We start from the raw sequence: 10,807 nt of genomic DNA, 5'->3' as shown, positions 1-10,807 counted from the left end.
CATTAAATTTTGTACATTTGTGTGTGTTATAGATACTTTGCAGGCTCTCTTATGGTCCTCTGCTTAAGACAGGAATCCTGCCTTTAAAGGTATAAAGGTTTGGAAATAACTGGTTCCACAAATGTAGTGTTAGAGCAATAATTTATATCAAACCATTCATCCTACCTGGCACATAGTGATTTATATTCACTGCAGAGCTGACTCTCTGAGCCCTCCAAGTGTGATTCTCCTCTGAGAGGATACCCAAACATACAGACTTTACACAAGACACTCCTTGTAGACTTAACACTACTATGCATTAAATAAATGCAGTCCTCTCTGTGGTAGAAGGCAGCAACCATCTCTGTCTTATCACATTACATATCAAGGGAAATATACAGGACAAATATTGTTAAGGATATAAAGCTTCCTTTTCTTCAAAAATATACCACATACGGCTTTCAGCACGTTCCATCTGAACGAAGACCACGCAGGAGTCATCACGGTCTTCACTTTAGCTCAGTCAAAAGTGAAGATCTGAAATGGACCTTCTCAGCTGGGAATTTCTGGTTCCAGAAAAGTCTTAAATAGAAGGTGAAGACCACTATACCCTATGGCCTTTCCAGGCTGTAATACGAGGGCAGGAGAGAAGCTATGAGGTACTTGTGTATCTACACAGGCCTTTGGGATCATTCAGAGGGTTGACAGGGGAAATACCAAAACCACTGGACAACAGCTGTGCATAGCACTGCAATTCATGGCTCAGTACTGCATAGTGCTAAGCACCCGCTCAAGGGCTGAGAATTCGTCACTCCCAATGTCCTTTCTTGCACTTGAAGGCCTTCAAATCTTTGTCATCTCTTCTGAGAGATTGGCAGACCCTGTAAAATTCCACCTCTCACAGCTTCCCTGCCTTACACATTAACGAGAAACGATTGTTCCAGAAGAATGCACCAAGGCACAGTTTAGTCAAAATGAAGCAGACTACTTCTCCATGACTCCCAGGTACTTTTTGTGTGTGTCTTGGAAAGGGCAGAGGTCCTTTCAGAGTTATGTGATTTAGCATTTGCAGTGCTTCAGTTAAGCAAAGAATATGCCTTGGAAGTGTTTTCAGAGGAAGAGGTGGATGGCTCCGAAGAAGATACTCTGTATTTTCCTGTAAAACAAAGCACAGTGATAAGACATTAGGACAGATACCCTGGGACATGTTGGCAGTGTAAAGTAGGGATAGTTACCCCTGTGCTGATGACCCAGGTGGCTCTGATTTGCCCTGCAGCCCCGACACTGCCTGGATTACAGCAATACCAGCAACCACAGAACTCACCGTGTTTCGTGACACGGCCAGGATAAATCAGCTTGGATGGCCACTCAAGTCATAGGACAGTGATTTACTCACACAAACGGAGGGACTTAGTGGTCCTCCTTGAGCATGGGGATGCATCCAGAAGACAGGCTCTTGAGATGAATCCCAGCTCACTCCTCTTGTGAGCACAAGGCTACCTAAGACCCAAGTGCATGGAGCCTGAGAGCAGAGTGTGGAAGAGGGGAGTTTCAGGTGGCAGAAGCATGGAAAACAGTTGTGGGCAAGTCTCATTCTTCTGGTGGGAGGCTCCTGTGTCTGGCTAATGTGCTCATGTCTCCTTGTTCCATTATCTGACTAATAAACAGGCTTTTAAAAAGCACATGCTTGTCTACAGTAAACTCCTTCTTATCCTGCTTTGACCGTATCTCACTGTCTTCTCTGGACAATGTTTGGATGCAAAGACTACCCACTTAGGAATGAAATTATATTTCCAGCAATACTTTTTGCAAAATAAAGTCATAACTGAAATGGTGATGTCCATAAAATGACAGCCAGAGAACCTTTGCAGAGATACAGCTTTAGGGTGGTGAAGAGTACATAGAATAATAAATGAACTGTGTCACGATCTTATTAAGATCAAAACAAAGCTCAGTTAGTGGGTTTTAGAATTGGTGAAACATGCCGCCTGTTTCAGAGACAGACAATTATACTGCTACTATTAAGCTACAATTGACTTCTTACAGCTTCTTTGCATTAGAAGACTAAATACCATTTATAGATGCATGGAGAGACAAACAGGCTGACAGATATCAGGACAGACAGACTCTGACAATGAGAACACAGGCAAAGCCCCTTGTCTGTGCTTCAGTAAGGGAGGTCTATTGTCACATACCTGTTTTCCCACATAAGTTGTTAAAGGTTCTTGAAAATGGGTAGCTCATAGCAAGCATTGGTGTCACCAGGATCAGGGAGGATGACTGTAAGAGAGAAAATTGGTTTTTGTCAAAAGCCTAGAACTTTTTTGTAGCTGCATTTGAGGCAGAAAAAAAAAATTCCAGTAAACTGTTGCTCAGTAATACAAGCAAGCAATTCACAGAGGGCCAAGTTAGATGTTTGTGAGGCATCAAGGTCACACATTTGTGTGTTTATGGTGGCGATGAAGGAGATCAGCTTTAAAAGAAACTACAGGACACAAATAGCTTGTCTCTGACTTTTGGCCAGGGAAGATAGCTTAGGCTCCAGAGCTATATCAGGCAGTACGGGGTTCTGGTCCCTCATCTGAGGCAGTATAGCCATTAAGATAAACAGAAAAGCTAAGATTTATGTGAATGGGGATTGTCCTTGACGGCCAGTAGCCCGAGATAATCCGAGGCAAAATTAATTTGACACACTAGAGGGCATTAGAACACAACTCACTGCAGTCCTGATGGGAAGGAAGGAAGGAACTTTTTGCTGCTAAAATGAAGTTTCTTTTTCAGTTCTGGAGTGGTTTGAGAATTTAATTAGATTCCTCCAAAAGTTGTGTTAAAAAAAAGGCACGGAAAACACATCTTTTTCTGTTTGGTCCCTCCTCATTTGTTAGTTGTACCATGGTAGGGAATTGAGGCAGTGTTGTGTATTGTCACCTATATCATAAGGTGGTAGAGGCAAAAGGTAGATGAATCAAGTATAAAAAAGTTCGACAAAAGACTTTACTATTGTTTTATTTGTTAATTATCAGACCTCAACAGGCTGGAGAAATGAGATGACAGGAATCCTATGAAGTCCAGCAGAGGGAAATGCAAAGTCCTCCTGTCCCTGGGGAGGAACAAACCCACATACCAAGACATGCTGGGGGTTCTCTGACTGGAACAGAGTGAAGGCAGAGCCAGACTTTTCTCCTTGGTGCCCAGTGAAAGGACAAGAGACATCGAAACAAATAGAAATACTGGAAATCCCACTTAAGAGGAAACTTTTCCACTGTGAGTGTGGTCAAACATAGGAAAAGGCTGCAGAGAGAGATTGTGGTGTCTCCATCCTTGGAGCTACTCAAACTCCAACTGGATAGAGCTCTGTGCTCTAGATGACCATGCTCTGAGTGGGAGGGTGATACTAGATGATCTCTGGAGGCAATTTCCCACTTCAGCTGCTCTGTGATTCCTGTGGAAGCTGGAGTGATTTGATCCAATGCTGCTCTTCTGAACTGACAGTTCAACCTTAATGGACTCCTTAATTCCTTTCAGCCAATATACTCATCTTCTTAATTATCCTGGCTTTTAAGTCAGCTTCCTAGTCCTTTAGCAATACCTGTACAGGCTCTTCTGAATAAACCCTGTCCAGATATCAATATAAAATTAAGCTTTATTGTCATATAAGAATGATGGTAACACCATTGGGGGAGAGGGGGAGGTGGGTGTTGGAACCAGATGATATTTAAGGTCATTTCCAACTCAAATCATTCTATGATTCCTACATATCCTGGTATCTTTGGTCAATGCAGAAGTGCAAGTGGAAACAAGCATTTCTGTGTCAGAATACGCAGTTTACCCATCCTCATGCAGCCATCTCAGATAAAGGTATTTTATTCCTGTTGGCTGAAACTTTTCTACGATCTGTGTCTGGGAACGTGGCTCCTTTTGTGCAGAAGCAGAGATGAACACACCTTTGGCATCAGCAAGAAGAGGACAACAAACAGCTCTGAGGGCAAAACATGTCCTCAACCAGCAGAGCTCTTTGTGAGGTGAATATCAGGCCACAGCCTCAGCTCTTGGCCCTCTCCTCAGGCTGTAAGACACATCCTGGGGCACTGAGGACATGAGCTCCCTGTGTGATCAGCCTGCCATATTCTGCTTGAAAAGTTTGTCAAGCCTCATTGTAAAAGCCTTTAATTCTGTGCTTTTACTCCTTTGCTCACACTGGGAGACCATTCCCCATCCTTTCTAATGGGTCATAGTTGCTTAATGCCATAAGCAGATTTGCCCTTGGTTGGATCCAAGGATCATCCAGCCAAGTTGTCCCCATGCCAGCATTTTCCGGTGGCTTAAACAGCTCAGCTTCCCTTTAGTTATTTTGGATGAAAAGCCTATGGTGCTGTGAGATCTGTGGTGGTGAAGGACACATGGAGAGAGGAACAAGGAGCTGCTAAAGTTGGAAGGTGTGAAGGGAAGGACACGTGACTGGCACAGGACAGTCCAGCTCCAAGGCTGCCCAGTAGCCTATAGCAACTGAGCCTTAGTTTAACCTTTTCAAACAGCTATGGGACATTTTTCTCAGAGTCTTGACCTCTGCAGCACAAACTGAAATGGAAGAAATTCCCCTCAATCATAAGAAAAAAAAAATTAATAATTTTTTATGCTGAGGGTGACAAAACACCATAGTTTTTGTGTCAAAAGAGTTAGTGTGTTCTCCAGCTTTAGAGATACTGAAAACCTGATGGGACAACATCCTAAGCAACCTGCTCTAATTTACCTTGTTTTGATGAGTGGCCAGCTATTTTCCCGAGGCACTCTGTAAACTTTATTTTTCTTGTAAAGATGGTAGTGGAACTGGTTTCCCCCTTAAATGTGAATGTCTATCCCAAGCAGAGGTATTTTCAGATGCCTGTTCAAGCTGTGCTTCAATGCAGGGAGGAATGCAAGAGCCACTGGGCCAGAGGAACACTGTGGGTGGAAGAGAAGCCTTCCAGAATCTTCCTTAAGAATCCAGTCCTCATTTGCAACATTTATTTATTTATTTATTTATTTTTAGGCACTGAGTTTTTGTGTTAAACTCAGGAACTTGCAGGGTGTGGGACCAAAGTCTCTCCTCTTCCAGAAGCACATTCATTTACATTCTATCATTTGCTCATTAAAACATGAGTCTTTGCAACACATAGACATGCTTTGACAAAAGAGTCATACTTCCTCCTGTTTTCTGTTCCCAGAAAAAAGGGGAGGCTAACCTGTCTCCTTGTCTCATGAGTTCAAGTCACAGTAACTCCATCCTCTCTTGCTCATAGGTGAAGGGGATCTTACCCAAGAAGTCCCCTTTGCATTTCTTTCACATTATGAATAAGTAATAGAGCCACAGAAATTTTCTGTTTACTATTTAAAGTTTCAGTTACATTTTATGTTTTTTGTTGTGGAATTTAGAGCAAATGTCCACATACCTCCTTCTTATTTTTTACCAATTATAGGTAAAATAATGAACTTTGAAAAACGGGCGTATGTTTGTATTTATGTTGTTAGTGTCTTCTTTGACTAGTTCTAACAAAAGAATCCAAAATATAAAGTGCATTTGACTTAAGAGACACTTGGAGAATGTTAGACTATTCAGCAGTAACTGAAATGCATTCTTAGGTCTAGGTTCTAACCTTTGATTGCTGTGAACTCCATTTGGATGTTGAATTCCTCTTCAACAGGGCTTCTTGTATCTATTTGTTAAAAAATTAATCAATCAGTAAATACAGAAAATCTGTTCAAATTCCAATAGTATTTTGACATAATTTAGGAAATAGTTTGAATCCTTACCTTCTTGTCCCAGAGAGTCCCAAACACCAAAATGAATAATCCCTAGGAAACAGATAATTACATGCAGTTTGATGACACCAACCTTTAATTGCAGCACCTCATAATTATCTCAAACATTGTCCATGGTGACTATTTAAACTCTGAACTCTTTGATAGAGGGCATTTTTCTAACTTCATATTACATAGTGAACTACTGATGTGGTAGGAGTTCACCAGGCCTGGCCTATTTAAATTCTGTGTACACCTGGTCTACAAAGTAACACAGATAGTTTCCTTGCACTAAATATATTTGGAAGAAGGAACCTTTGTTTATGGAAGACATGTCCTGCCTATTCTCCCCAGACCAACCAGCAGGTTCACAATGTAAAAAAGCAGGCTCACAACACAAAAGGTCAATGAGTCTGGTTTGAAGCACACAGTTTTGATGCCATTCTTAAAGAGAGAGAATAGACATTACTGTTTTATCATCAAGAAACCTTGCTGTATTGGGATCCTACTGGCCACCTAAACAGGTTGTTGTAAAAATCATACTGACAGAAAACTCTCAATCATGTGTGTTTTGGTTAGTTCCTCTCTTTATTATTGGTACTGCTCAACTGTTTTTGGTGACTTTTATGTTGTTTATACTTGAACCTGCAGCTGCAAAGAGCATAATATGATGCCTCCAGGTGCACTGTAAATGAGACCAGAGATGCTCAGGCTTGCCTACTTGAACATAATAGGGCTATTTCTGAACTTCAGAAATTAAGATCTTCCCAAAGCTACTGGCAAAGTTGGAAGTTAACTTTAGGTCAGTTTTATCTATAAGGCACATCTGATAAGGCAGATGAGAATATGAAATACTGCTGAATTCCTGGAATGGGTTTCCCAAAGAGCCCTTTTGGAATAAGGATGTGTAAGGCAAATCTGAGCATTTCCTCTGAGCTGTTTTTATGCCCTGCCAAGCACAGCACTGCAATAATGTCACTATATTAAATGATCACAGAGGAAACAAAAATATGTGTAACTCACCTGCAAAGCATTGAGCAGAGCAAAGAGAATGTGGAAAGCTCGATGACTGTTTTTGATGATGGTGGCAAGGCCAAACCCCCAGGTGAGGCCTAACAGTGGGGTCAAGATGGCCACGCTTTTGCCAATTTGAAACAAAGAGTTCCTCTCCTGCCTGTTTGACCTATCCCCAATAGTTGGCCTCAGTATTTTTATTATAACAACTGCGGTGATGGACAAATTCATGGCCACAATGATCAAGGCAGGTATGACGAAGGCCAAGAGAGCTTTGCTGTCCATCCAGTTGAGCCAGCAGACATCCTTTCTGGTGTAACTGTTCCTTGGCAGTGTGACAGCGATGGTGATGACTGCAATGACAAAGGGGCACACATATCCCAGGCAGAATGCCACTGCTTTCTGAGCAGTCTTACTTGTGTTATGCAAGATAAACACCAGTCTGTAGAAAAGAATGAGGCCTAGGCTCAGCATCCAGAAAAAGACACACAGGTAGAATAAATGGATGAAGAACGTGGCCATGACGCAGATATCTCTGCTCAGCTGTTGGTTTTGGTCATTGAGGGAGGCAGTGACAATGAACCACACATCAGCAATGAGGAGGGATGCAGCTATGTTGACTATACAGACGTGGCGCATGTAGGAGGTTGTGTTGTTTGTCACGTATTTCCAGACTAAGGATTCAATTATAATGCAGATCATCAAGCTCAAGATCGAAATAGCCAGGCCAACATAGGAAATATAATCTTCAAAGATTAGCTGGGAGGATTTATCAGGTGACATCAGAATGGAGAATGATGTCAAGTGACTGCAGGAGCAAATGACATAATCTTCTAACTCTGTGGGTGTGCAACCACGAGTATCCCAGTCCCCGCCATGTTTGTTGAGTGTGAAATTCCAAAAGACACATTTGGGCATCTTTAGAGATAAGTTTTTCTTTGCAAATGTCATATTAACCTCAAACTTCTGGCTTCTGTTGCTGCTCACAGTTGTTGTTATCAATAAGCCGTTCATATATTCAGACTCATTCCTGGGCAAAATATGTCCAAGTTTTGAGTACATCACACTGACAATGGTTGAATTTTGGGTTAGAGTTTGAATCTCGCTCTCACCGATGAGCACATTAACCGTGAGGTTTTCTGTACTGCGGAAGCCCTTACTATAACCTGTGTTGCTGTTTTCTTGGATAACTGTGCCTTGTAGCTGCACGGTGTTTGCAGAGACAGAAGGGATGGTGTTATTAACTGGTCGGAGGCGCAGGGAAAAGTTTTCTACTGACTGTAGTAACAAAGAACTTTTTAGCGTCTTCTCTTTATTCAGCTCTTCCCAAACTTCAATTGTGGAATCATCAACAATTAAGTCCACTGTGGAGAGGAAATTCTGGAACAACAACAGAATAATGTAGTTACTGAAATGCTACACAAATCATTGTTGTTTCTGATGGTAATTTATGCATGGTCCTAGAATTGCCTTTTGAAAAAGCCCAGCACTTTCTTATTTTGCTCAATCCATGTGAAACCTTCAGTTGTTAACCCTCTGCATGCTCTGTTTTCAAGTTAAGGTTTCCAAAAGAAGATCTGTGTGACTATTTCTTTTTACATATTACTTAATATTTTTTCTTCTCCAACCTTCTTTCCCTTTTTTCTCAGCCTTTGTGCTATCTTTGATTTCTTGGTCTCTCTCATGTAGTGTCCTCCATCTATAAACTGTCAAGTCTCTTTGCACTTTTCTGTTCAGAAGAACAGTGCTTTTCCTCTGTAGCTCACAATGAAGGTTCCCAACTATTTCTGAGATTTCTTTTGTTATTCATTTGTTGTAACATCCAATTTCTTTTCCTTGCTTGATCTTGGTTCCTGGAATTTAATATATAATCTCAGCCTACCCTCTGTCTTAGAATGCTGGAGACTTTTGTGGGTCCTTAGAACATTTCTAGTTGCTAAGCACACAGCAGCCTCTCTTTCAAGCATAGGCTGCTTGTCCTCATAATTTTGACTTTTTATAAACTCCTCTGTATCTTTGCTGTTATTTTACCTCATTCCCTTCCTTTCCTGCTCCTGATCCTAACTAATTGTGAAATTTCTTCAAGAAGAACATCATCCCCTGTGACAAAAGGAGTCAAAGGGCTTGGTAAGTGTAGGTAAGACTTAAAATAAAACCTTACCTGAATAGTGAGCTCGTCTGCATCTGCCGGGATAGAGGAGACCATATCCAGGATGGAAACAACTGCACCTAAGTTTGCAGGAGAACTGTTTATTGTGTTTAGCTCCTTTCCAATCTGTTCCTTAAGCTCTGCAAGGTAGTTAGGCAGTTTTGCTTTTGACTCAGGGCTGTTGACCAAGGACTGGAACAGAAGATAACAGAACATCACACATGTGAAATTTGTCTCTCTAGCCTCACTGAGAGAAAGGTAACTCTGGATGAAATAAAGAGCACTACGGTAGGATACCAAGGCTGAAAACAGAAGCCTGGCACCTATCCATAAAGTGAAGTGACCAAGGGAGTGGGCATTGTAAACAGGGCCTGGGGACGAGGTTGGGCAGTAGCCTGGAGTTGTTGGTGTGCTCTGCAGCTTCCTCTGGGCTTGTGCCAACCAGTGTTCATCGAGGCAGACCCTGAGCATGGCTCAGGGAACACTCCGGGTCAGCAACTGCTCCTTATGGACGCTATGAACAAGGTCACCTTGCCTGGGAGACAGAGCATTCATGTGTGTGCATATGAGCCATGCAGTTGCCACGCGGCCTCTGGGCCAGAGGAGGGGGACCTTGCCTCTTCCACTGACTTGTGTAGATATAGCCAAACATTCCTTAGCTTTTAAAAGAAAGTTTTAATGCTTCATATGTTTTAGATTATGATAAGAAAAACCAGGCAACAAATTTTTTTGCTCTTTCTTCTCCCCCCACCTCTCTACCCCAAACTCTAGAACACTCATAAATGTTACCTCGGCTCTGCTCAGCAGATTATTTATTGATACGGACAGGCAGTCATTCCTCGCAACCTTCCATGAGTTGTTGATGCACTTGTAAGTTGTACTGCCTCGGGTAAAACCATCTGGAGTATCTAACTCACGGCACGGCTTTATCAATGTGCCCCTTTCTATTCCAGTGCCTAATCTGTCTGAGCAGGAAACTTGCTTATCTGTACAGAGAAAAGTCACAGAGGCAGAAAACAAGAAGCAGAGAGATTACTAAATTACCCCCATCAAACCTGTGACGTCCTGAAGTTCAGAGGTCTTTAAATCAGGACTTCAGCTACCTCTCTTCATTAATTACAACCTTTCAGGATGTATATGTCTTGCATTCCCAATTTTTTTATGAATAATGAAATTAAAAAGGAAATCTAATAAAGCTCCAGTTTTTGAGTACTGAATCAAATCAACAGACCAATACCAAAAGTTTTAGGATTTATCTGTTAGATTACAGGGTTGGACAGAGGTGGAGTGAGATTATATTGACCACTAAGTGAACAATAATTCATACAAAGTTTGTTCTGCTAAGGGACTCAATGCTGTTGTAGCACTAATAGGAAATTCATTAAGACCTTGATAGTGAGGCCTCAACACCTTTTTGATGAACAGTGAGTCTTGCTAATTGGCCTTGATTGGGTTAGTCTGATTAAAGTAATTAAATTGTCTGCGTATTTATTGCCCAAGAGAGTGAAATCTGGCAGATACGCTGATTCTACTGTAGGCACCACTACTGTGGAAAAAACAAAATTTCTGCCTCATGGGAATGGCCAACGTTACTTTCTTTCCAATTTAGAATAAAGAGCTGAAATATCCAAACACTTGTCAGAACTAAACATCAAAGCTGGATTTAGTGATGCCGAATTATAACTGTCGAACATTCCCTACAGAGCTGAATGCAAGCTGGGTCTGCCCTGGTCCCTGCAGCACCTCATGGAGCTTGCCCTTCTTGTGTTCCAAGTGGATATGCTCTCCCACAGGCTGATCTCCTGAGTCAGATGACTTCTTGAGACACCAAAACATTTGATCTTTGATAAATTATTGGTGCAAGCTGGGAGATGCATGATCACATTT

At 41.8% G+C, this 10,807-nt stretch overlaps 1 protein-coding gene across 1 annotated transcript in view; it reads right to left on the bottom strand.

Moving 5' to 3' along the window:
- Positions 1-127: 127 nt before the first annotated feature.
- The window catches only part of ADGRF5 (adhesion G protein-coupled receptor F5), a 42,495-nt gene continuing 31,815 nt past the window's right edge, over positions 128-10,807 (bottom strand). Inside the window, exons 16-22 of the mRNA XM_027718158.2 lie at positions 9,710-9,906; positions 8,933-9,112; positions 6,781-8,151; positions 5,770-5,811; positions 5,613-5,672; positions 2,175-2,259; positions 128-1,135 (exon numbers count right to left, since the gene is read on the bottom strand). Coding sequence (XP_027573959.2) covers positions 1,056-1,135; positions 2,175-2,259; positions 5,613-5,672; positions 5,770-5,811; positions 6,781-8,151; positions 8,933-9,112; positions 9,710-9,906 — 2,015 coding nt within the window. The 3' untranslated portion in view covers positions 128-1,055. The remainder of the gene's footprint in view (positions 1,136-2,174; positions 2,260-5,612; positions 5,673-5,769; positions 5,812-6,780; positions 8,152-8,932; positions 9,113-9,709; positions 9,907-10,807) is intronic.

Source organism: Pipra filicauda, unplaced genomic scaffold (assembly GCF_003945595.2).
Source record: "Pipra filicauda isolate LSUMZ 115617 unplaced genomic scaffold, ASM394559v2 scaffold209_size2725305_pilon, whole genome shotgun sequence".
NCBI classification, from domain to species: Eukaryota; Metazoa; Chordata; class Aves; order Passeriformes; family Pipridae; genus Pipra; species Pipra filicauda.
This window is presented reverse-complemented; position numbering and strand designations above follow the sequence as displayed.